At 45.1% G+C, this 27,045-nt stretch overlaps 1 protein-coding gene across 1 annotated transcript in view; it reads left to right on the forward strand.

Annotated features, from left to right (window-relative positions):
• The window catches only part of LOC116501461 (activated RNA polymerase II transcriptional coactivator p15-like), a 32,297-nt gene extending 14,011 nt beyond the window's left edge, over positions 1–18,286 (forward strand). The window contains exons 4-5 of the mRNA XM_032207050.1: positions 10,946–11,054; positions 17,958–18,286. Of these exons, the coding sequence (XP_032062941.1) occupies positions 10,946–11,054; positions 17,958–18,037 (189 nt within the window). The 3' untranslated portion in view covers positions 18,038–18,286. The remainder of the gene's footprint in view (positions 1–10,945; positions 11,055–17,957) is intronic.
• Positions 18,287–27,045: the final 8,759 nt, after the last annotated feature.

Below are 27,045 nucleotides of genomic sequence, written 5' to 3' on the forward strand. Positions count from 1 at the left end.
CTGACTGTCCTTTAGAAAGAATGCTGAGAAACTGGAAGAATAACCCCAAAACTAAGGAAAAACATAGGAAGAACCTGGTTAAATATTGTGTATCGGTCTGGACAAAAGAAACAGTTAAATGAACTGCAGTATTTTGGCCAAAATACAGGTCTGAGAGAGATTGGATATGTCAGGCCTTAAATTTGTATGTTAATGTGGTGGTTTTACTCAGGTGGGCAGCCGAGCTCCACCACAACCGCTCTCTCACTCCCCCTCTCCTCAAAGAGGAAGGGGGAGAAAATACAACACAGAGAACTCGAGGTTTGAGATGAGAAAGGTTTAATTAAAGGGAAAGGGAATGGGGAGGAAAAAAAGAAACAATCAGTCCGCGCGGAAGTACAGAGAGGGAAAAAGAAATTATTCTCTACTTCCCATCAATGAGCAGTGTTCGGCCACGTCCTGGGAAGCAGGGCCTCAAACGCGTAGTGGTTGTTCAGGAGGATCAGCCCTCTCCCCCACGAGAGCCCCCCTTTTTATTGCTGAGTGTGACATCAGGTGTTATGGGATATCCCTTTGGTTGGTTTAGGTCAGCTGCCCTGGCGATGTCCCCTCCCCATCACTTGCCCACCCCCAGCCTGCTGGCTCTTGGGGGCTTGGAAGGAGTCCTGATGCTGTGCCAGCACTAAGCAGCAATAGCCACAACACTGGAGAGATATCAGTGCTGTTCCAGCTACGAGTGCAGAGCACAGCACTGTGTGGGCTGCTGCAGGGAAAAGGTGACTCCAGCTCAGACAGACCCAACACAACTTCCACTCTTTATTCCATAACATTTGTGTCACAATCAGGTACAGTTTAGTATATAGATGTTCTCATCACCATTGTTTTCTGTCCATTGAAGCATTTATATGTCTGTACTTCCCTTTATTCCATAGGTCTTTTCCCAACGTTTTCATAAAAACTGTTGATGGTTTCAGCTTCATCTGTCAATGTGGTCACTCAGGGCAGGCGAAGTTGGTTTTCTTGACACCAGCACCAGCTTAGCTCACATCACTGTTGCACTTGCCCAGTTCCTTGCAAAGTTGACCTGTCATTGGTTCTGCAGTGTCCTCCTACAACACATAACTTGGATGGCAGATTAATTTTCTCCCACTGTTAAATCTCCTTGAGGCACACACTTGATATCCCCATCTTTCTGCATTACCCACCAGGTATACCCTGGTCCTTGGGCGAAGACAATCCCATGAGTGGGTTTGCCTTTTCCCTTGGCAGGGGCAACCCACGCCGTCTTCCCCATCCACTTTCCCACATGCACTACAGGGACTTTAGTTTCTCCCACAGTGTGTAGGGCTTTTGTTTCAGCAGGACCAGGACGGCTGTCAGACCCCCTGTTGTTAACTAGCCAAGTGGCCTCTGGTAGATTTATATCCCAATGTTTCCATGTCCCAGCACCCAATGCTCGCAGCATAGTTTTTAACAGTCCATTGTACCTCTCAACCTTCCCAGAGGCTTGTGGGTGATAAGGGATGTGATACACCCATTCAATGCTATGTCTCTTGGCCCAGGAAGTGGCCAAATTGTTTTGGAAGTTACTCCCATTGTCGGACTCGTTTACTGGATATGTTTCCAGCCACCCAGTAGTTGCTTCTACCATGGTGAGTATGTAACGTTTACCTTGGTGGGTTTGTGGCAGTGGTTGGATGCAGTCAATGTGCCAGGCCTTGCTGTATCGAAATCCAAGCCATCTCCCCCTATTCCAGGGAGACTTTACCCTCATGGCTCGTTTGATTGCAGCACAGGTCTCACACTGATGGGTAACCTAACCTGTGTAATGGCCTCAATGGTTAGGTCGACCCCTCGATCACGAGCCCATCTGTATGTGGCATCCCTCCCCAGATGTCCTGATGTTTCATGGGCCCATTGAGCTACAAACAGCTCACCCCTCACATCCCCAGTCCGGGTCCACCTGAGCTATTTCAATTTTCGAAGCTCGATCTACTTCTTCATTGTTCTGATGTTCTTCGGTAGCACGACTCTTAGGCATGTGGGCATCTACATGACGTACCTTTACAGCCAGGTTTTCTACCCGGGCAGCAATATCTTGCCACAGGGTAGCAGCCCAGATAGGTTTACCTCTGCACTGCCAGTTGTTCTGTTTCCATTGTCACAGCCACCCCCATAGAGCATTTGCCACCATCCATGAGTCAGTGTAGAGATACAGTACCGGCCACTTTTCTCTTTCAGGAATTTCTAGGGCTAGTTGTATAGCTTTCACTTCTGCATACTGACTCTACTCACCTTCCCCTTCCATGGCCTCCACAACTTGTCGTGTGGGACTCCACACAGCAGCTTTCCACTTCCGATGGCTCCCTACCACATGGCAGGATCCGTCAGTGAACAACACATACTGCTTTCTGTCTTCTGGCAACTCATTGTATGGTGGTGCCTCTTCAGCGTGGGTTACTTCTTCTGTTGGTGCTCTGAAATCCCTGCCCTCTGGCCAGTCCATAATCTCTTCCAGGATTCCCAGGCGGTTGGGTTTCCCCATTTGAGCCTGCTGTGTAATTAATGCTACCCATTTACTCCACGTAGCGTCGGTTGCGTGATGTGTAGTGGGGATTTTCTCTTTGTACATCCAATGTAACAGAGGTAGCTGTGGGGCCAAGAGGAGTTGTGCTTCTGTACCGACAACTTCTGAAGCGGCTTGAATCCCCTCATATGCTGTATTTCCTTTTCAGTTGGGGTGTAATTGGCTTCTGATCCTCGATAGCCCCGGCTCCAGAAGCCCAGAGGTCAGCCTCGAGTTTCTCCTGGGGTCTTCTGCCAGAGGCTCCAGGTGAGCCCATGCTCCCCAGCTGCAGTGTACAGTATGTTTTGCACAGCTGGCCCAGTACGGACAGGCCCAAGGGCTACTGCACGAGCTATTTCTTGTTTGGGTTGTTCAAAGGCCTGTTGTTGCTTGGGGCCCCACTCGAAAGAGTTCCTCTTTTGAGTCACTCGATATAGAGGACTCACAAGCTGACTATAGCCTGGCACATGCATTCTCCACAATCCCACAAGGCCTAGGAAAGCTTGTGTTTCTTTTTTGCTAGTTGGCAGAGACATAACTGTTATTTTGTTGATCACATCCGTCGGAATGTGGCGACGTCCATCCTGCCATTTTACCCCCAAGAACTGGATTTCCTGTGCAGGTCCCTTGACCTTATTCTGTTTAATGGCAAAGCCAGCTTTCAGGAGAATTTGAATTATTTTCTTCCTTTTCCCAAAAACTACTTCTGCTGTGTTACCCCACACGATGATATCATCGATGTACTGCAGGTATTCAGGAGCGTTCCCCTGTTCCAGTGTCGTCTGGATCAGTCCATGGCAAATGGTAGGGCTGTGTTTCCACCCCTGGGGCAGTCGATTCCAAGTATACTGAATGCCCCTCCAAGTGAAAGTAAATTGTGGCCTGCACTCTGCTGCTAGAGGGATGGAGAAAAATGCATTAGCAATATCGATTGTAGCATACCACTTGGCTGCCTTTGACTCTAGTTCGTACTGGAGTTCTAGCATGTCTGGCACTGCAGCATTTAGTGGTGGCGTGACTTCATTCAGGCCTCGATAGTCCACTGTTAGCCTCCACTCACCATTAGACTTTCACACTGCCATATAGGACTGTTAAAAAGTGAATGAGTCTTGCTGATCACTCCTTGGCTCTCCAGATGGTGAACTAACTCATGGATAGGAATCAGGGAGTCTCGGTTGGTGCGATATTGCTGCCGGTGCACAGTTGTAGTCGCAATTGGCACTTGCTGTTCTTCAATCCTCAGCAATCCTACAGCAGAAGGGTCTTGTGAGAGACCAGGCAGGGTAGACAGCTGCTTAATCTTCTCTGTGCTCAAGGCAGCTATGCCAAAAGCCCACCGGTACCCTTTTGGATCCTTGAAGTACCCTTTCCTGAGGTAGTCTATGCCGAGGATGCACGGAGCCTCTGGGCCAGTCACGATGGGGTGCTTTTGCCACTCATTCCCAGTTAGACTCACTTCAGCTTCCAATACAGTTCGCTCTTGGGATCCCCCTGTCACTCCGGAGATAGAGATGGGTTCTGCCCCTTGGTAGCCTGACGGCATTAGGGTACACTGTGCGCCTGTGTCCACTAAAGCTTTATATTTCTGCAGTTCCAGTGTGCCAGGCCATTGAATCCACACAGTCCAGTAAATCTGGTTGTCCCTCTCTTCCTGGCCAGAGGCAGGGCCCCACTAGTTCTGGTTGGAGCATCTATCAATTAATTCTTCCAAATGTGAAGCAGAAGTCTCTTCGTCGGGGTCAGGAGTAATACTATCCCTTCTACTGCCTCTGGGGGACTGTTCAACAGAAACTGGGGCAGCAATCCTCCTAGGAGCCCCCTTTGTTGCTGCTGTATCTTTCCGCAGCTCACATACCCGTGCAGCTAGGGCCGAGGTTGGTTCACCGTCCCACTTCCTCATATCTTCCCCCGGTCACGTAAATAAAACCACAAGGTACCCCGTGGTGTGCGTCCCAGATTCTCCCTTGTTTGAGCCGGAGACTGCTGGCGCTTGATGGCCGAAAGATTCTTCCGTCTAGGTGAGGAGGAAGCTATGTGTTCTAACCATTGGGACAGTCTCTCCACAGCTGAAATGCAGGCCCGTACTGGGGCAGAGAGATTTTCTTCATATTTATGAAGCTGGTTGGACACGGTATCCACAGTTGGCCCCATCCCCTCCTCCCAACCCATTGCTGCCAGTGTGCTGCCATGTGATGAGGGTGCAGCCCGTACAAACTTCCGCCACGTGGATGCTGTGCGTTGGACTTCATCAGGGTCTTTAGGTGTCTGGGCATTGCTTAAATCACTATAAAGCATCTCCAGCACAACTAATTCCCACAGGTGCTGGAGGCCCTTATCCATAGTGGTCCATTTGCCTACTTGGTATACAATATCCTCTTTGTGGGGATACCTTTCTTTCACAGCTGTTAGGAGTCACCTCCAGAGGCTGAGAACTTGTGCCTCTCTCCCAATTACTCTATCAATGAGCCTTTCTTTAGAGAGGGATCCCAGCTGCTTGGCTTCATTGCCTTCTAACTGTTGGCTATTGGCCCCAGTGTCCCTGCATCGAAGCAACCAGGTGAGGATGTGCTCACCTGGATGACGACTGAAATCTTTTCGTATTTCTCGCAGCTCACTCAAGGATAGAGACCGAGTAGTTTCTGATTCATCTATGATTTCAGTCTCTTCTCCGTGATGTTGCCGTGATGACACTGCTTTAGAGCTGCCTGCCTTTTCCTCTTCTCCCTCATCCTTAGGAGGAGCTTCTTCCCTTATTAAACGACCTGATCTGTTTCCACTGTTTTGTCTTTACTATAGGGGCGACTGATACCATAGATGGTCGGTCCTCTGGGGTGGTCACAGTGTGTGCTGTCTCATCATCAAATTCAGGAACCTCCCTATCCCCTTGAGGGTGCTGGGCAATGTTAATTGACATTTGATAGGCGTAAGCCAGACCCCAGCAGAGTGCAGCAAGCTGGTGGAGTTCTCTAGTATTGTCAGGGTCAGGGCATACATCTTTCAAACATTCTACCAGTTTTCTTGGATTTTGTACTTGTTCAGGGGTGAAATTTAGAACCATTGGAGGAGAAAGCCATGACAGGTACCTGCCCAAATCCCCCCACACACCTTGCCACCCACAAATACTTTGTCTGGGGACAGGTCCTTGGATAATATTCTTAATAAATTTCTTTACCTTGGGGAAGAAGACAAACACTAGACCTAGTAATAGGAGGATAATATCTGACCAAGGGTATCCAAGATACTGAAAGGCTGCTGTAATTAGCCCACAGGGAGAAAAGTGGAAGGCACCACCCCCGATATTATTCACAGATTGACTGCTGGGGCAAAAAAGTAGGTGTTGTAATTTTTAATATTTCCAAAAAGATAATCTCCATGAGACCAGGAGGATAACAATGCCGGGCCTGAGTACCAGACAAAACTGAAGGCCAGTATGTTACAGCACATCATGATAAAGAAACCAAGCACAGACTTCAACACTTTCTCAGATCAGATGTAAAGGAAAAAAGAGAACAGGGAATGGATTACATACAACACAGTCACATAGAAAAATATTAATGGAAAACCAAACGTTGTGGCTACCAGTATGTTAGTTGTAAATACTTCAACCAATGCTATTGTTATCTCAACCCTTGAGCCCCACATTGGGCGCCAAAAAGGACTGTGGTGGTTTTACTCAGGTGGGCAGCCGAGCTCCACCACAACCGCTCTCTCACTCCCCCTCTCCTCAAAGAGGAAGGGGGAGAAAATACAACACAGAGAAGTCGAGGTTTGAGATGAGAAAGGTTTAATTAAAGGGAAAGGGAATGGGGAGGAAAAAAGAAACCACAGAAACAATAAGTCCACGCGGAAGCACAGAGAGAGGGGAAAAAAAAATTATTCTCTACTTCCCATCAACGAGCAATGTTTGGCACGTCCTGGGAAGCAGGGCCTTAAAACGTGCAGTAGTTGTTCAGGAGGATCAGCCCCCTCCCCCACGAGAGCCCCCCTTTTTATTGCTGAGTGTGACATCAGGTGTTATGGGATATCCCTTTGGTTGGTTTAGGTCAGCTGCCCTGGCGATGTCCCCTCCCCATCACTTGCCCACCCCCAGCCTGCTGGCTCTTGGGGGCTTGGAAGGAGTCCTGATGCTGTGCCAGCACTAAGCAGCAATAGCCACAACACTGGAGAGATATCAGTGCTGTTCCAGCTACGAGTGCAGAGCACAGCACTGTGTGGGCTGCTGCAGGGAAAAGGTGACTCCAGCTCAGACAGACCCAACACAGTTAATAACAAATTCCCATTTTTGGAAGAAGAATCGGAGTATGCAGCTTGTTGGATATAAAGAACAAATTTGGATTTGAGCAAAAATCAAAATAAAGAGGGAAAGAAAGAGGAAGAGACAAATGATAAATGGGACCTTCTGGATAACTTGCCTCTTCCTTATAACCCCCAAGCTGCAGCAGTGGCTGCTGTAGCAGTTTCTCTGAGGGAAGAGACAGGAACTGTAAGTAACATTAGCCCTGGGAACAGGAGGTACTGCAGACTTGTAAAAGAATTGGAACCATGTAAAAAAGACCTTGAGAATTTTCCACTCCCTGGTACTAATACTACTAACACTACTGAAGCTGCTATGTATCCTCTCTGTGAAGTGCCGCTGGGATCTGGACAGATAGGATATGTATTTGCCCCCCTTTCTAGCGGAGAAGTGCAAAATTTTAAAAAGGAAATGAAATCTCTGATTGAGGACCCCATTGGATTAGCAGAACAGTTAGATCAGTTTTTGGGACCCAACCTATATTGCTGGGGAGAAATTATGGCAATTCTGAATCTGCTATTCTCAGGGGAAGAACGAGGAATGATTAGAAGAGCAGCAATGCAGGAATGGGAAAAGGATCATCCTCCAGGAGATGGAGTGATTCCAGCAGAGCAAAAATTTCCAAATGTGGACCCTAATTGGGACAACAATAATGTGCAGGATAGGGTTAACATGAGAAACTTGAGAGAAATGGTAATTAGAGGAATTAGAGAGGCAGTACCTAAGTTTCAGAATTTTATTAAAGCCTTTGAGGTTCAGCAGAGTAAAGATGAAACTCAGAGTGGTTTCTTGGAAAGGCTCAGGGACAGGATGCGAAGGTATTCAGGAATGAATCCTGACGACCCCATAGCGCAGGGGCTCTTGAAGATTAATTTTGTGATGAAAGTGTGGCTGGACATACAAAGTGAACTTCAGAAATTGGAGGGGTGGAATTAACTGAACAGCCGTTAGAAAAAAATTTTGAGGGAAGCCCGGAAAGTGTATGTTAGAAGGGAAGATGAGAAACAGAAACAAAAGGCGAAAATGATGATCTCCACAGTGAATCAAGTGGTGGGATAGAAGGGGGAACCAATGGGAAAAGAATTTTTAAGAAAGACAAGGGTTAGGATGGAATGAAGAAGAAAAAGGGAATGGGAATGTAAAATCAGTGGCCACTTCCTCCACAGCCAGGACAGAGACAGGTACAGAAAGGATGTTTTAAATGTGGGCAAATAGGTAATTTTAAATGAGAATGCCCTGAATTGAAAAGGGAAGGGAGATTGTTTACTATCATAAACTCTTAATAGGGGGGTCAGGGGTTCTCTGAACAGTGGTCCCACTGAGAGCCCTTGATAAATTTAGAGATGGGACCTAATAAAGAAGAGGCTGTATTCTTAGTAGATACAGGAGCAGCCAGATCGTCTTTAGCTTATAAAATATCAGGACTCAATTTGACTAGTAATACTTTAAGAGTACAGGGGTAGAAGGATTTGGTATGGTGGTGTCACTTTTTGAAACTACTCAATTATACTGGGGAGCTAAAACTGTCACTGGTCAATTGTTATATGTACCTGAAGCGGGGACCAGTTTATTAGGGAGAGATTTAATAGTCAAATTAGGATTACAATTGAAGACCTGCGAAAAAGGAATAACAGTCTCAATGAAATTATTAACAGAAAATAAATCCCGTGGTATGGGTAATGGAAGGAAATTGAGGAGGGCTTAATATAACTCCCTTAAAGATAACTGTTCAAGAAGGGAGCTGAATAGTTAGAAAACGGCAGTATCCTATCTCTTGTGAAGGAAAAATGGGCCTGAAACCTATAGTGCAACCTTTAGTTAGAGATGGTCTTTTGGAGCCTTGTATGTCACCATATAACACTCCAATTTTACCAGTACGAAAGCCAGGTGGTTCGTACCGATTAGTACAAGACTGGAGAAAATTTAAGGAGATAACACGAAAGCGCCACCCTGTGGTTCCTAACCCTTATACCCTGATGAGTAAAATCCCTTATGAGCACAAATGGTTCAGTGTTATAGATTTAAAGGATGCCTTTTGGGCATGCCCACTGGATCCTGAAAGTCAGGATATTTTTTAATTTGAATGGGAAGACCCAGAAATAGGCTGTAAACAACAATATAAATGGACTGTTTTGCCTCAAGGATTCACTGAATCCTCCAGTTTGCTTGGACAAGAATTGTAAAAGATTTTAGAAACGTTTCAGATTCCAGAAGGGATGACATTGTTACAGTATGTAGATGATTTATTGATATCTGGGGTAGAAAGATCGGAGGTAAAAGAAGCCACAAACTCCTGATTTTTTTTTTAGGAGAACATGGGCTAAGGGTATCTAAAGATAAATTACAGTATGTAAAAAAAGAGGTTAGGTATTTGGGACATTTAATCTCTGAAGGCAGACAGAGAGTAAACCCTGAAAGGACTCAGGGAATTGTGCAACTTCCTCTCCCTAGAACAAAGAAGGAGTTGAGAAAATTTTGGGGTTTAATTGGATATTGCAGACTGTGGATAGAGGCATATGTGCAGAAAACAAATTATATCTCAAATTATTGTAGGAAGAACCCAATATACTGAACTGGACTAAAGAGGAAAAAAGTAATGGAAAAATTAAAAAAGACCTTATCACGGCACCAGTCTTAGCTTTTCCTGCCCTAAAGAAATCATTTTATCTTTTTATAACTGTAAGTGAGGGTGCTGTTTTGGGGGTGTTAACCCAAGAATGGGGAGATAAGAAGAAACCTGTAGCGTATTTGTCTAAATTATTAGACCCCGTGTCCTGGGGATGGCCAGAATGCATTCAGGCAGTAGCAGCAACTGCCTTATTAGTAGAAGAGAGCAGGAAATTGACCTTTGGAGGACAACTGATTGTTGTTACCCCTCACCAAGTGAAAACTATTGTCACTCAGAAAGCAGGAAGGTGGCTGACAGACTCCAGAATACTAAAATCTGAAGCTATACTAATTGAAAAGGATGATTTAACTATAACTACAGAACCTGTTTTGAATCCCGCCTCCTTCTTGTCAAAGGGAATTGAAGATCCAATAAATCACCAGACAAAGATAAGATCAGATTTACAAGAGGTGCCCTTAGAAGAAGGGTAAATATTGTTTATAGATGGATCTTCTAGGGTGGTACAAGGAAGGAGATGTAATGGTTATGCCATTATTGAAGGAACAAATGGGAATGTCGAAGAAATGGGAAAACTGCCTAGTAATTGGTCAGCTCAAACTTGTGAATTATATGCATTAAATCAAGCATTAAAGTTGTTGCAAGGGAAACAGGGAACTATATATACAGATTCACGATATGCATGTGGGGTGGTACATACATTTGGAAAAATTTGAGAAGAAAGGGGCTTAGTAAACAGCAAGGGAAAGGAATTGGTCCATGAAGAATTAATTTGACAGATTTTGGAAAATCTGTTACTACCAGAAGAGATTGCTGTGGTGCATGTGAAAGGACATCAAAAAGGAAACTCCCTAGTTGAATGGGGAAACAGAATTGCAGATGAAAAGGCTAAAGAATCAGCTTTGCAATTAGAAGTAGAAGCAAAGCTGCTTCTTGTACCTGAAATAAAACCTCCACCTGAAAAGCAAATATTCAGTAAAAAAGAGATAGAAGCCTTTAGGGAATTAGGAGCAAAGGAGTCCAAAAGACGGTGGATTCTCCGTGATGGGAGAGAAATGGTAAATAAATAATGAGGGAAATTTTAGCTGTTCTACATTAAGGAAGCGACTGGGGAGTAAGAAAATATATATGTGTAGGCATGTATACCGTAGCTAAACAGGTGTGTAATAGTTGCATAACATGCCAACGAGTGGTCCTTTATGGGTCCCTTCCAACTCGGGGTATTCTATGAAATTAGTGGCTTTTGTAGGAATTCAACTTGGTAAGAACATAGGTATTTTTATTCTAGAAGGAGCCCCATTTGCAGAAATGTATTGAATGTTCAACTGTTTTTTAAGTCCTTCGTTTATATTGTCATTAACTATTAGTCTAAAATAAGCTGCAGTGGGTAATGTCATATGTCTGAGTCTAATACTGTTTGGAAAAGTGAATGCTCTAATATGTGAAAAACCTAATAGATCCTTCTATGTGTTTTTGACAGATTGGTAAAATGAGGTATGTCAGTGTTCGTGACTTTAAAGGGAAAGTCTTAATTGATATTAGAGAGTACTGGATGGATCAAGAAGGTGAAATGAAGCCGGGCAGAAAAGGTATTTTTCTGTATCTGTACATTATAAACAAAAGAGAAGTGGTTTTGTTGGCCTGAGTCTGTTTTTTCTAAATGGATCCTGCATAATTTAGAGAAACAAGGCATCAGATACAAGCAAATGTATTGTGGGAGCTATGAATGTAACCATACTTTTTCTCCTCTTAATTAACTCAATTTCTTGCCTCTAACAGAGGTCAGATTTTCTTATTTCTAATTTGTCTGAAAAGGTTTGGGTTTAGTTGAAATAAGATGTTAAATAATTTAAAACAATTGTGTTCTTCATTTTTATCAAATTTCAGATTAAAATAATAGAAACATTCCATATGACTAATTTTTTTTGGGTGGGGGGATCAAGATTTTAGCTGACGTGAAAACACTTGAAGTGCTTGAGCTTTGGTACTTTGTGTCTGTCTAATCTGGAACACAGCATAAGCCTTTACACCTTTAATTTCTACTCCCATGCTTAATTTTTATGTCATCCTTTCACTGAACTGTTTGTGGAACTTTGGCCACCTGCAAGATGAGGATGAGTTGATAGTTGCAGTAGTGCTTTCCTTAATGTCATGTTGCTTCTTTAGAAAAGCTTACTTCACTCATTTTTCATATTGTGTAAAGGAAAGAGGTAAGTGTGAAACATTCTGTTCTGAAGATTAAAGGTATTTATATTTTTGTGATGTATCTGGGAGCAGCGCAGTGAATAGACGTTTGGAAAGCTTCAGAATTTTCAACATCTCATAGATAACAACTGATAATAGGTTTGCATGAGCAGGATATTATGGGTACCTTACAGGAAAAATTCTTTTTTGGATGTGTTGCTGCTGTCTAACAAAAATCATGACTCTGGTGTTTAAAGACTAGTGTATCACATCAATCAAAAGCTTGAGTGGGAAGCAACAACAAAACTTGATGGGCAGGCAAAGTGATGATCTACATGATGTAGATAGAAATGTTTATCATTGTGGGAAACAGGACTGGATTTTATTAGGATAAAGTTAATAATCTGATACCATGAGAGTTTAATGTTCCAGTGATGCGCTTACAAGCTGCTTACGTAGCTATCCTACAAACAGTATAAACAGTTGAAATTTTATAATAAACAAGGGAAAAAATCCAACAGTTATGTTATAAATGGCTCAGGATTCAAATTAGGATTAAATAAAAAAATAGGATTTATTGAAAGAATATAAAGGAATAGAGGTAAGCAAACAGCGCTGGGTGCACCGGGAGTCCCTCACATCGGGGGTTCAGTGATTCTTTCCTCTCGTGGCTGCTTGTTGAAACACTCTTTTTTATCTTCTGACAAGGCCCTTTCCAGGTTTCTGTAGCAGGATTCATCTGATAGCCACGGCTACATTCACATTTGTAGCCACCTTTCAGGTTGATACAGATTTGACTACAGTTACCAGGGTTTTGGCATTCATCAATACCTCCACAGTTTCTCTTGTTTACAAACTCAAACTCAGCTGGACAGTCACATTCATTTATGTTGCATTCCTTCAGGGGCTCATCACCCCAGTCCTTGCAGTCTCTCTGCTGGTTACACACTTTATTGATATCTATGCATTCTCCACTTCTGCACTTGAATTTGCCAGGTTCAGAGCACTGAATAACATTGTTATAGTTTGCTTCATCAGTGCCATCCAGACAGTCTCTCACACCACTGCACTGCCTTCTCCTATGGACACAATTCCCATCTTCACATCTGAACTGGTCTGGTCCACAGGTCCAAGAAGGGCAGTTAATTTCATCTCTTCCATCCTTGCAATAAGGATCTCTGTCACATCGCCACTTCTTGTAGATACATTCACCTGAGCCGCACTGCATCTCACTCACAGAACACTTCACCGGAGGTGCAGGCTGGCAGCCACACTGCTCCAAAGATTCATCCGAGTGGTCAGAGCAGTCACCTTGACCATTGCAGACAAAGCTTTTGGAAATACATTGTCCACTACTGCATGTGAACTCTGCTGCACTACAAGTCACATTGCCACAATTCTCTTCATCTTCTCCACTGTCACAGTCTTTTTCACCATCACATTTCCATGACACTGTTCTCATATGACACAGCTCAGCACTTTCATCAGACCCATCTTCACAATCCGGATCCCCATCACACTGCCATCTGTTTGGCACACACTGACCACTGTTGCACACAAAATCAGATTCAGCACACATCTTCTTCACACAAGCGCTCTCATCACTGCCATCTGAGCAGTCTTCACATTTTACTCTAGCACCGTCGGCAGCAGTGCACAGTCAGGCGAAGGCGAGCAGCAGGCAGAGCGCCCCGCACTGTCACCTGTGTCACTTATACTACTCCTATTACCCATGCTGTTAGTGTCAGTGGCATCCTCCTTTTCTTTTTGCCACTGACCATTCACCACAACTGGATGAGACACATGATTACTAGTTAGGAAAGAGAGTGTAACGTCTGCTATACGGCTGCAGGCAGTGCCAGCTGCAACCTTAGGTTTGTGAAAGAGCCTGCCTGTGGTCATTTGGCAGTGTAATCTGCGTCTCTGCACTCCTGCCCTGCAATAGAGCTAAGTCGTCATTAGTAATAGTTATAACCCCGATCTGGGGACGAATAGTCTTTTTTGCATTGCAAGATAAACCTTTTATAAAAAGAATGCTAGAGTGAAGCAGCACAGCCGCTGCTGCCGCTGCCTCCATGGTTACGTCAGACAGGCTGCAGGGTCCTGATGTCCGCCCCTCTGCTCTGTGCCGACTCGCCTCACAGTGAGAGTCGACTGCCGGTGTCCACTGACGCCTCTGGTCTCCCGTAGCAACTCGATCTCGGATGTTCCGCAATTACTTCAATTTCCCCGCGTTTTGCAGCTTCTGTCAGGTCTATTCTGTGTCTCTCAGAGCCGTCCGTGGCTCTGCAGTGTCTCTCAGGGCTCTCTCCGTCCAGCGGTAGTCCCTCCGTAGTTTCTCTGGTCTCCCAGCGCCGGTCCAGGTCTCGGCCTGTGCGGGCCTCATATGTTGCAGGAAGCACAGGCGAAAGCACCAGTAGAGTCAGATCATGCTCCTGCCTTTTTCTTGTCACAGTCAAAACATTTAAGAGCAAAAATAGGATACACAAGATACACAAGATACACCGGGCCCATATATTAGGCACCACCACTCAAAACTTGGATAAAACAGCACTTCTTTTCAGTCTGTCAAGCACTTCGTTCATCTCTGCCCACTCCCCTTGCGGAGAGTATGGAACCATGGATCGGAACTCTGCACTCGCTTTGCAACAACGCTACGTCTCACTCACACAGCACAATCGCACACAGAGGCCTCCAGCACATCTCATTCATACCACAGGAATATAATTTAGAATGATAACCAACCAAATAAGTATTGTCTCTGACTGTGTTCTTTGTGAAGTGACTTGTAACACTTTGTTTCAAACCCTTACATTTACACAAATACTTTCAACACAAAATACATACAATATGCAAATATTACAATATACAAAATGTCAACACAAAATACATACATAAAAAACACATACAATTATTAACACTCCAGTTAGTATCCCTCCAGCAGCTGAAAACATACCGTTTGTCTGCAGTTTCAGGAGATCTTTGCTCCTGCGGTGAGCAGCTGAGAGTGGAGTCCCCTCCGAGCAAAACACTCAGGGTGCACCTAGGGGTGTCCACGCTACAGCCGATCCCACAGCCGAGCAGAGTGTCTCCTGCCTGGCTCACCAAAATGACTCACAGAAAGCTGACTCCACAATCAGTAAGATTGTAAAGTAGGTATGTTTACTCAGTTCCATGCAGCACGGGGCAGGTAGTCCCACCAGAGTCGTGCACGCCTAACGTGGCAAATTGCTCTAGTAAAGAGTTACATATACATGAACATTCCTATACATATACATATTCCTAACCTGTCCCTTTGTGAACAGTCGTCCTTATCTCAGACCCCTTGATTAAAGTCCGAACTGTGAGGTTGTTTTTGATCTGGTTCTCGGGGTCTGAGAGGCTCCTGTTATCTGGTGGTATAAGTGCAGCACAGGCACAAATGTAGCACATATTCATTCTTAATCAATTGCTCTCTAATTTCTAATTCCAATGTTTCAGCTTGCTCTTTTCCGGATCCACGGGTATTCTACTATTAATGTTCAAAGCCTGACAGACCCCGTCCTCCGTGGATCAAAATACATGGGGTCTTAAGGGTTCTTTTGGTCATTCTATCATAAAATACTGGATCATTTTCAATTTACTCTTTAATTTTCTGGGGCCCCTATTGTTCCAATTTCTAATCATTATTCATAATGGACTTTTTGGTCATATATCTGGTAATTTGCTCCCTTTCTGGTCCTTGGTCTTTGATTTTATCTGACCCATCCGGGAATTTTACTAGTGGCAATTCCCACAGCCCTTGGTTGCCCCCAGTGAGAGTGTCTTGCAGGGGGTTTAGGACCTATCACCCACCCACGTATCACTCCATTCACCAGCCCCCCCCCGACAGGAGATTAGAACCAGTGAGAAAACAAAAAGACTTCTACGCAGACTTTAGAAGCCTCAGTTACACTCTCACACACAAACACGGGCAACCGTACCTTTACCCAACCGGACAGTATCTTACGAATCAGTCGTCTTCGTCCAGAGTCCAACCGGACGGTATCCACAAGCGTCTTCGTCTGGGATCGAACCAGACGGTATCCAAACGACTGTCGTCTTCGTCCGGTTCGATCCCGGACACCGGAATCCAACCAGACGGTATCCAAACGACCCTGTCGTCTTCGTCCGGATCTTCGCGTGCAGAATTACGGGCAAAAAACAGCCGGCAAGGGAGCTCAAAAAAAAATCAAATTCTTTGCTTACCTTTATTCAGGTTCAGGATGGCATTAGTCCTGATCTGACTCAAACAGGAGCCACCAAATGGTGGGGCGCCTCTCCTAGATTAAATCAGAATTCAGGAACTATAGCCATCCCGGACGAGCCCCAAAATTGTTATAAATGGCTCAGGATTCAAATTAGGATTAAATAAAAAAATAGGATTTATTGAAAGAATATAAAGGAATAGAGGTAAGCAAACAGCGCTGGGTGCACCGGGAGTCTCCGCTCCACCAGGACGCACACCAGTTACATCAAGCAGCTGATTTTTATGCTCCTAGACTAATACATATTCATTACTACTTCTAAAAAAAATAGATTATTAAAATTAGCTTCCGGGGTGCAGTCTCTCCTACTGGAGCATGCGCAGTCTCCTCTGGGGTCTCTTCTGGGGGTCTCTAGGGGTCTTTCATGCTGAAGGCTCGTAGTCTTCCTCTCCCCCTTTGTACTTACTTGGCACCATACCAAGTTTATAGAACATTCTCTTCAAGACTTGTCTCCCAGCCGTCCTTCAGCTTCTTTTTCCTTCCTCTTAATCTCTCGGCCCCCCCTAACCAGATACCAAAGATCCGCATAGTATCCCATAACAGTCACTAGTTGTTATCAGTTGTTCTGAAACTCCCAGACATCAAACACAAACAGCTTCACGAGTAATTAAAACATTCTTCCCCAGCCATTCACAGACACATCTATAGCAGTGTTAGAAATAGAAGTCCGGAATAACAAAAGCAAACAGGTTCATAAATTTAAGGAGTGATAAATTGACTAGAATGAGGGGGAGACTGGGACACACTGCAGCTGTGGTTCAAGAATTAAATTGCCAGTGCAGGGCCCAGAGGCAGACAGGATTCAAACAGAATTGTTCTTTATGGACACGAATTGTTAAAACATTCCTCACAAGTTAGGAATTGCTTTGTCACATACCATGACAATATACCTTTATGTATGACAATATACCTTTATTTCATATAGCAGTTCTAAACTTCATGCCTGCATACAGTTCATATTGTATGTTGTTCAGGGGCAACTTGATGACATTTGGTCCCCCAATAATGGTTAGCATGCCTGACCAAACTGTTTTCAAAACACATCTTCCACCTAAAGACTAGTGGGAGAACTCGTTAGAAAAAGTAACAGTGCAGACTTCTTGCTGCTCAAAATAACAGTACTCTGATAAAGCACTAGTAGTAGAAGGGGGGGGGGGGTGATGAGCCCCAAAAGTGGAATTCATAGTTTTACCTGTTTTCAGGTCCTGCTCCACCTACAGGGAGAAAGCAATGAAAGAAGCCTGATCACTGAGGGGGGGAGAAAGGGGGTAAATAGTAGAAGAGCCTGGCTGGAGAGGGTGAGAGGTAGGCCTATGAGCCTCTACTTACATAGAGTTGGCATAGAGATTAGTAGGGGAAGAAGGAGGAGGCTAATGCACAATGGAAATGTGTGCCTGGACTGGAGCTTGAGGAAGTAAAAATTCAGAACTGAGGAGATGAGTTGTGGGGTACTGAGTGGTTGATTGAATGTCACAAGAATCTGTAGTGATATTCCATGTTGGTTTGAGTGCTAGGGAATAGAATAAAGCTTCTCTAAAATATTACTTATAGCATACGATATTCACAGTGCTTTAAGAAAGAATTCCACAGGTTTTCACAAGAAAAGAAAACAACACAGAATTATAGTATATCGAAAATACTTAGTTCAGTCCACAGAGGTATTTGGCTTTTAGCAGCCAACTGAAATAGAATTGGTTTCCTACATCTCACCTCATTTTGTGCTGCCCCCTATCAGGGCAAGAGCTCTTTCTCTTCCTGCATTTAGCAAAACACTTGTGAATGAATGTTGTATTGTACCCATTTTCTTTGTAAGGTAAACTTGTCCAGAGATGGGCTAAAGGTCTAAACTGAAGTGTTCTGAGTAGTTTAACTCTGCAGCTGAGACTTATTACACTTGATGTAGCTCAAACATTAATAGTTGTGACAGTCTTTGTGTATGAAATCAGTCTTGGTTGTAAATATGCAAGATGCTGAATTACAATTTTCTTATTGTACTAAGTGTTTGTTTCTAATACATTTCAGGTATTTCTTTAAATCCAGAACAGTGGAACCAGCTGAAGGAACAGATTTCTGATATTGATGATGCAGTAAGAAAACTTTAAAGATAGCCATACAGAAATCTTTATCATTTCAGTTGTTTTAAGCAGTCTTTTTACATTGGATTTTGTTTTCTAAAATAGTGTTTTCAAAGCTATTGTATATTTGGTTTGTAAAACAATTTGTAAGATGAATACTTTTTTTTTATGTGCATTTAAAGTGTATTCTGAGTGAGGCTATTTGTGTATACTTTACTAAAAGGAAATGTGTTGCTTTTACCTCATGGTGTAAAATAAATCAAGTAATGGTTAAAACGTAGCTGTTATGGCCTTTTGATTGAAGATGTTTGCTGGTAAGGCCACCTATTGGCTTTAGGCTTTGTTTCAGTTCAGTTGTTTGTTTTCTAAGGAGAATTTTAAAACATCTTTATTTAAATAGTTTTTCTTTCATACGCTTTGGTATTGTCCTCAACTTTCTGCATTAAAACTTGATACAAACAGTGAATACCTGGTAAAACACATTTTTGTAGATAATTTTAAATACTGTATTTGCTAATTTTCCCTATTTATTCATATGTAAACAGTCCTGAGTATATAGACTTTTTTGCGTTATTTGCATAGAGTGTTATATTAAACAGTAACACTTGAACACCATCCACACGCTGTTCCCACTTCTCTATAGCTTGTTTGACTTAGAAAATACAATTAGCCTTTATTCATGGACCCTAGATTTTAGGATGCGATGCATAAACTTTTACATTAATAGGTAACATATGGAGTAATAATTTGTGTCAAGAAGATGGTTGATATTAATAAAGAAGGGGGAGATGTGGGAGTGGGGCCATGGGGGTCGACAAGCCCCATGGTTGGTGATAACATCAGACTCTTAACGATGAGGCCATCAGGAATGTAAAAGAGTTTAGAGGGAACAAAGAAGGGTGATTCATGAGACTCCATGCAGTCTTGGGTTGCTTGTTCTACAGCCCTTAAGGCATGGAAGTTGCTGGGTGTTTGCTGGTTGCCAGGCAAAGTTGTTTGACCAATGAAAAGTTGTTTTTGAAAAGAACTGCTGTGGGGAGAAGGGTATAAGAGGGGAGCCTGCTCTCAAGAAAGAAGAAGAAAAAAAAAAGGCAACAAAATATAATGAAGTTATGTCATCAATAAAGAAGTAGAAAAAAAAAGAAATGAATAGGGACAGGCTAGCAGAACACGGACCAGGACAGGAACAGGGACATTGATCGCCTCATGAAGATAGGTTCGGCCTGTGGGAATAGAAATGTTGTTTTTGCAGAGTTACATTGTTTAGAAGGAGGGAATGTGGTACTGAGATATGCTTACAGTGATAAGAAAGTTTAGCAGGCGACCTTGTAAAATGCAGACAATCAGACTCCTTAGGACAATTAGGTGAAAATCACGGTGTCAAGTCAAGTCAGATAAGTGAAGAAACATTACCACTTCAAGCAGTAAAAATGTCAAAAGAAATTTGAAATTTAACAGGCCGGCGACTGAAGGCCATGCATTGTTTGTGAAGCATCAGATAGATTGTGAATCTGGATTACCCACTCAGTGGGGAAACAGGGGAGGGTCCTGCCATCAAAAGGTATATAAACTGTGTTTTGGAACTAGTAGATGCGCTCTCTCCTGCTTGTGGGGCGCCCGCCATTGCAATCGCGAATAAATTACTACTTCACTGAGATCCTCGCCTGAGCCTAAGTTATTGGCTACGGAGTGTTTCTCACAATTTGGGGGCTCGTCCGGGATCCAGTCACCTACTGAGGAGCCCCACCGCCGCAGCAGCAGGAAGGCATGCCCCGCTGATTTCAGCGGTCCTGTGCATCGACGGTGGCGGTTCTGCGGAAAGCTGACAGAGGGCCCGAGACTGGTTAAAGAGGCAGGATCCGTGAAGTAGTGGGGAAAGGAAGAAGGTAGGCACTCCAGGTTTTTAAGAATCGATCCGGTAACTCTGTGCACAGACCAAGGTAAGAAATATTAAGTATTGCCTTGGGGGTCGGGTGATCTGGTGTATGGTAAGCCCTTGCACGGGGAAGTGCTGGCACTACACCAGGGGAATCTGGTGTACGGTAATCCTTGCACGGGGAAGTGCTTGGAAGTACACCAGGGAATCTGGTAAACTCAGGTGTGCGGTAACGCTGGCACGGGGAAGTGCTTGGCGGTACACCCCCATCTTTCAGTACGTTGGTGCGTGGTACACTGCAGAAGGGAAATTTCTGTAGCACATACTGGCGAGGGTTAGAAAAAATGGGAAAATATAAGTTCCAGGGGACAGGGAGATATCCCTGGGGGAGTGCCTACTAATAGTTCTTCCTGAAGAATGATAAGAAATTGGAAACATAATCCCAAAATTAGAGGGATTGTAAAAGAAAAATAATTTAAAAAAAAAAAAAAAAAAAAAGGTTACATATTTTGTATCAGTCTGGACAAAAGAACCAATTAAGGAAACAGCAGTATTTTGGCCAAAACACGGGTCTGATGAAAATTCAGGCTTTAAATTTATGTGTAAACAATAAGATTGCTTTTTCAGAGAAGGAGCCAAGTTATGCTCCCTATAATCTTAATATTGAACTGGTGGCAGCAGCAGTCACTCCAGGAAGGGAGACAGGGACTGTAATTAACACTGTCCCTAAAGAAGGATCGTACTCTACTCTCTGGCAAGAATTAGAACAAGGTAGAAGATATGTTGAGAATTTTGCCTTCCCTGATACTAACAGTACTAACACTAACTGTGTATCCTCTTAGGTGAACTACCCCCTCCTCCTTACCAGCAGAGAGGTTAGGACTTTTAAGAAGGAGAGGAATTCTTTATTTGAGGACCCCAACAGCCTAGTTGAACAATTAGACCAGTTCCTACGACCTTATTTATACTCTTCGGGGAGGGAATTATGTCTATAAGTATGTTGTTTACAGGGAAAGAAATGTGAATGATCAGGAGGAGAGCTGCTATACAAGAATGGGAAAGAGCTCATCCTCCAGGACCAGGGGTAATACCGGCAGGGCAGAAATACCCACTTGCCAATCCTGGCTGGAATAATAATAGTGTGCAACACAGAAATTATATGAGAGACTTAGTGTCAGAATGAGAAAGTACTTGGGGATGAGACCTGAGGACCCAGTATCCCAAGGGCTCTTGAAAGTGCATTGTGTGATTAAAGCCTGGCAAAATATGCAGAAAATGCTTCAGAAGGTGGGGGGAATGTAGTGAACAGTCACTGGGGGACCCTCCTGCGGGAGGCCCTGGAGGTGTGTGTCTGGAGGGGAGATAAGAAGGGAAAAAAAAAAAAAAAAAAAAAAAAGATCGAAACTAATGGTATTGACAGTGCAGCGGGTAGTGAGGCAGAGGGTTGGAGAAAGATGAAGAAAATCTTCAGGGGGAGTCAGGGCCAGGATGGAAAGGAGAAGAAGAGAGATGAAGGAATGGCAGGCAAAGAAGGCTGCCTGTGTTGTGGCCCGAGTCCTAGCAGAGACAGGCTTTGATAAGATGTTTTAAGTGTGGCCAGGCTGGCCATTCGAATGGGAATATCTGGAGTGGAAGAAGGAGGAAAGAAGGAAAATGGGATGAAATATGCTATATTGATATGTTGTTTCAGTATCTTGGAGGGAAAAGGTATGGAATTAAGTTGGACCCTGACTGAGCCTTTGGTGCTGGTATTAGAAAAGTACAGGCTGGAAAAAGATAAAGGAAGTGTTAAAAGAGTTGCTGAAGGTGTTAAAGGTGTGGCATGTAATATTTAACAGAGCTGTTTGAAGTTGAATGAGCAGGGAAAGAGGATGTAGGCATTATCTAAGTAACAGTCTAGAAGTTATGGTATATTTGCATATTTGCTGTGGTGTTTGTTCAGTTTCCCAAGCATCGGGGAGGGGGGAACAGCCTGCTCCACCAGGGGCCTCTCCAGCGGCCGCAGGGGGGGCTTCGGCTCCAGCGCCTGGAGCGCCTCCTCCCCCTCCTTCTGCACTGACTTTGGTGTCTGCGGGGGGGTTTCTCGCTCTCCCAACTGCTGTTGAGCAGCAAGCTTTTGTTTGTTTCTTTGTTTGTTTGTTTTCGTGGATGTGTTCTCACAGAGGCACGGACTGTGTTGCTCATGGCTTGGCTCTGGGCAGCAGTGGGCCCCTTAGGGCCAGATGAAATTGTCCCTTATCTGCCACGGGGAGGCTTCCGGGTTTTTTTTCTCACGGGGACTGCCACTGCAGTTTCCCACCCCCCTGCTCACAGCCCCCGAACCTTGCCATCAAACCCAATACACTGGGGAACAGCTAGGTCATTATTGACCTGTAAAGTATCAAGGATTAAATTAACTAATGAAACCCTAAAAAGTGGGGCTGGGATAACAGTGCCACTTTGGGGGTGTGTGGGAATAGAAATGTTGTTTTTGCAGAGTTACATTGTTTAGAAGGAGGGAATGTGGTACTGAGATATGCTTACAGTGATAAGAAAGTTTAGCAGGCGACCTTGTAAAATGCAGACAATCAGACTCCTTAGGACAATTAGGTGAAAATCACGGTGTCAAGTCAAGTCAGATAAGTGAAGAAACATTACCACTTCAAGCAGTAAAAATGTCAAAAGAAATTTGAAATTTAACAGGCCGGCGACTGAAGGCCATGCATTGTTTGTGAAGCATCAAATAGATTGTGAATCTGGATTACCCACTCAGTGGGGAAACAGGGGAGGGTCCTGCCATCAAAAGGTATATAAACTGTGTTTTGGAACTAGTAGATGCGCTCTCTCCTGCTTGTGGGGCGCCCGCCATTGCAATCGCGAATAAATTACTACTTCACTGAGATCCTCGCCTGAGCCTAAGTTATTGGCTACGGAGTGTTTCTCACAATTTGGGGGCTCGTCCGGGATCCAGTCACCTACTGAGGAGCCCCACCGCCGCAGCAGCAGGAAGGCATGCCCCGCTGATTTCAGCGGTCCTGTGCATCGACGGTGGCGGTTCTGCGGAAAGCTGACAGAGGGCCCGAGACTGGTTAAAGAGGCAGGATCCGTGAAGTAGTGGGGAAAGGAAGAAGGTAGGCACTCCAGGTTTTTAAGAATCGATCCGGTAACTCTGTGCACAGACCAAGGTAAGAAATATTAAGTATTGCCTTGGGGGTCGGGTGATCTGGTGTATGGTAAGCCCTTGCACGGGGAAGTGCTGGCACTACACCAGGGGAATCTGGTGTACGGTAATCCTTGCACGGGGAAGTGCTTGGAAGTACACCAGGGAATCTGGTAAACTCAGGTGTGCGGTAACGCTGGCACGGGGAAGTGCTTGGCGGTACACCCCCATCTTTCAGTACGTTGGTGTGTGGTACACTGCAGAAGGGAAAATTCTGTAGCACATACTGGCGAGGGTTAGGAAAGATGGGAAGTACGAGTTCCAGGGAATCTGGTAAACTCATAGGTGTGCGGTAACGCTGGCACGGGGAAGTGCTTTGCGCTACACCCCCATTTTTCAGTACGTTGGTGTGTGGTACACTGCAGAAGGGAAATTTCTGTAGCACATACTGGCGAGGGTTAGGAAAAATGGGAAAATATGAGTTCCAGGGGACAGGGAGATATCCCTGGGGGAGTGCCTACTAATAGTTCTTCCTGAAAAATGATAAGAAATTGGAAACATAATCCCAAAATTAGAGGGTTTTTAAAAGAAAAGTAATTAAAAAAAAAAAAAAAAAAAAAAGGTTAAACATTGTGTATCAGTGTGGACAAAAGAATCAATTAAGGAAACAGCAGTATTTTGGCCAAAATACGGGTCTGATGAAAATTCAGGCTTTAAATTTATGTGTAAACAATAAGATTGCTTTTTCAGAGAAGGAGCCAAGTTATGCTCCCTATAATCTTAATATTGAACTGGTGGCAGCAGCAGTCACTCCAGGAAGGGAGACAGGGACTGTAATTAACACTGTCCCTAAAGAAGGATTGTACTCTAGGCTCTGGCAAGAATTAGAACAAGGTAGAAGATATGTTGAGAATTTTGCCTTCCCTGATACTAACAGTACTAACACTAACTGCGTATCCTCTTAGGTGAACTACCCCCTCCTCCTTACCAGCAGAGAGGTTAGGACTTTTAAGAAGGAGAGGAATTCTTTATTTGAGGACCCCAACAGCCTAGTTGAACAATTAGACCAGTTCCTACGACCTTATTTATACTCTTCGGGGAGGGAATTATGTCTATAAGTATGTTGTTTACAGGGAAAGAAATGGGAATGATCAGGAGGAGAGCTGCTATACAAGAATGGGAAAGAGCTCATCCTCCAGGACCAGGGGTAATACCGGCAGGGCAGAAATACCCACTTGCCAATCCTGGCTGGAATAATAATAGTGTGCAACACAGAAATCATATGAGAGACTTAGTGTCAGAATGAGAAAGTACTTGGGGATGAGACCTGAGGACCCAGTATCCCAAGGGCTCTTGAAAGTGCATTGTGTGATTAAAGCCTGGCAAAATACGCAGAAAATGCTTCAGAAGGTGGGGGGAATGTAGTGAACAGTCACTGGGGGACCCTCCTGCGGGAGGCCCTGGAGGTGTGTGTCTGGAGGGGAGATAAGAAGGGAAAAAAAAAAAAAAAAAAAAGAGAGATCGAAACTAATGGTATTGACAGTGCAGCGGGTAGTGAGGCAGAGGGTTGGAGAAAGATGAGGAAAATCTTCAGGGGGAGTCAGGGCCAGGATGGAAAGGAGAGGAAGAGAGATGAAGGAATGGCAGGCAAAGAAGGCTGCCTGTGTTGTGGCCCGAGTCCTAGCAGAGACAGGCTTTCACAGAATCACAGAATTTTCTAGGTTGGAAGAGACCTCAAGGTCATCGAGTCCAACCTCCAACCTAACGCTAACAGCCCTCCACTAAACCATATCCCTAAGCTCTACATCTAAACGTCTTTTGAAGACTTCCAAGGATGGTGACTCCACCACTTCCCTGGGTAGCCTGTTCCAATGCCTCACAACCCTTTCAGTGAAGAAGTTCTTCCTAACATCTAGCCTAAAACTCCCCTGGCTCAACTTAAACCCATTCCCCCTCGTCCTGTCACCAGGCACGTGGGAGAACAGGCCAACCCCCACCTCGCTACAGCCTCCCTTGAGGTACCTAAAAAGAGCGATAAGGTCGCCCCTGAGCCTCCTCTTCTCCAGGCTGAACAAGCCCAGCTCCCTCAGCCGCTCCTCGTAGGACTTGTTCTCCAGGCCCCTCACCAGCTTCGTCGCCCTTCTCTGCACCCGCTCAAGCACCTCGATGTCCTTCTTGTAGCGAGGGGCCCAAAACTGAACACAGTACTCGAGGTGCGGCCTCACCAGAGCTGAGTACAGGGGGACGATCACCTCCCTAGCCCTGCTGGTCACGCTGTTCCTAATACAAGCCAGGATGCCGTTGGCCTTCTTGGCCACCTGAGCACACTGCTGGCTCATATTCAGCCGACTGTCCACCATCACTCCCAGGTCCTTCTCTGCCTGGCAGCTTTCCAACCATTCCTCTCCCAGCCTGTAGCTCTGCTTGGGGTTATTGCGCCCCAGGTGCAGGACCCGGCACTTGGCCTTGTTGAACTTCATGCAGTTGACCTCAGCCCATCGGTGCAGCCTATCCAGATCCTCCTGCAGAGCTTTCCTACCCTCAAGCAGATCGACACACGCACCTAACTTGGTGTCATCTGCGAACTTACTGAGGGTGCACTCGATGCCCTCGTCCAGATCATCGATGAAGATATTAAAGAGGACCGGCCCCAGCACCGAGCCCTGGGGGACGCCACTAGTGACTGGCCTCCAACTGGACTTGGCTCCATTCACCACGACTCTTTGGGCCCGGCTATCCAGCCAGTTTTCTAACCCAACGAAGCGTGCGCCAGTCCAAGCCAAGAGCAGCCAGTTTCTTGAGGAGAATGCTGTGGGAGACGGTGTCAAAAGCCTTGCTGAAGTCAAGGTAGACCACATCCACAGCCTTTCCCTCATCCACCCAGCGCGTCACTCTGTCATAGAAGGAGATCAGGTTCGTCAGGCATGACCTGCCTTTCATAAAGCCATGCTGACTGGGCCTGATCGCCTGCTTCCCCTTCAAGTGCTGCATGATGACTCTCAGGAGGATCTGCTCCATGAGCTTTCCTGGCACTGAGGTCAAACTGACAGGCCTGTAGTTTCCTGGGTCAGCCCTCCGGCCCTTCTTGTAGATGGGCGTCACGTTTGCTAGCCGCCAGTCGATTGGGACCTCCCCCGATAGCCAGGACTGTTGATAAATGATGGACAGTGGCTTGGCCAGCTCCTCTGCCAGTTCCCTCAGTACCCTTGGGTGGATCCCATCTGGCCCCATCGACTTGTGCACATCTAAGTGCCGTAGTAGGTCACCAACCAGTTCTTCATGGATAATGAGGGCCACATCCTGCTCCCCATCCCCTTCCACCAGCTCAGGGTACTGAGTATCCAGAGAACATCCGGTATTGCTGCTAAAGACTGAGGCAAAGAAGGCATTGAGCACCTCCGCCTTTTCCTCATCTCTTTTAACTAAGTTTCCCCCCGCATCCAGTAAAGGATGGAGATTCTCCTTAGTCCTCCTTTTTGTGTTGATGTATTTATAGAAACGTTTTTTGTTATCTTTAACGGCAGTAGCCAGATTGAGCTCCAGATGAGCTTTGGCCTTCCTAATTTTGTCCCTGCACAACCTCGCTACTTCTTTAAAGTCCTCCTTAGTGGCCTGCCCACTTTTCCAAAGCTTATAAACCCTCTTTTTCCTCCTAAGATCAAGCCACAATTCTCTGTTGAGCCAGGCCGGTCTTCTTCCCCGCCAGCTCGTCTTTGGGCACGTGGGAACAGACCGTTCCTGCGCCATTAAGACTTCCCTCTTGAAGAGCGCCCAGCCTTCCTGGACCCCTCTGCCCTTCAGAACCGCCTCCCAAGGGACTCCACCAACCAGTGTCCTGAGCAGCTCAAAGTCAGCCCTCCGAAAGTCCAATACAGCGGTTTTACTGGTCCCCTTCCTGGCCTCGCCAAGAATAGTGAACTCCACCATTGCGTGGTCACTCTGCCCTAGACAGCTCCCGACGATCACGTCCTCCACCAGTCCTTCTCTGCTTGTGAAGAGAAGGTCTAGCGGGGCACCTCC

Source organism: Aythya fuligula, chromosome W (genome assembly GCF_009819795.1).
Source record: "Aythya fuligula isolate bAytFul2 chromosome W, bAytFul2.pri, whole genome shotgun sequence".
Classification (NCBI taxonomy): Eukaryota; Metazoa; Chordata; class Aves; order Anseriformes; family Anatidae; genus Aythya; species Aythya fuligula.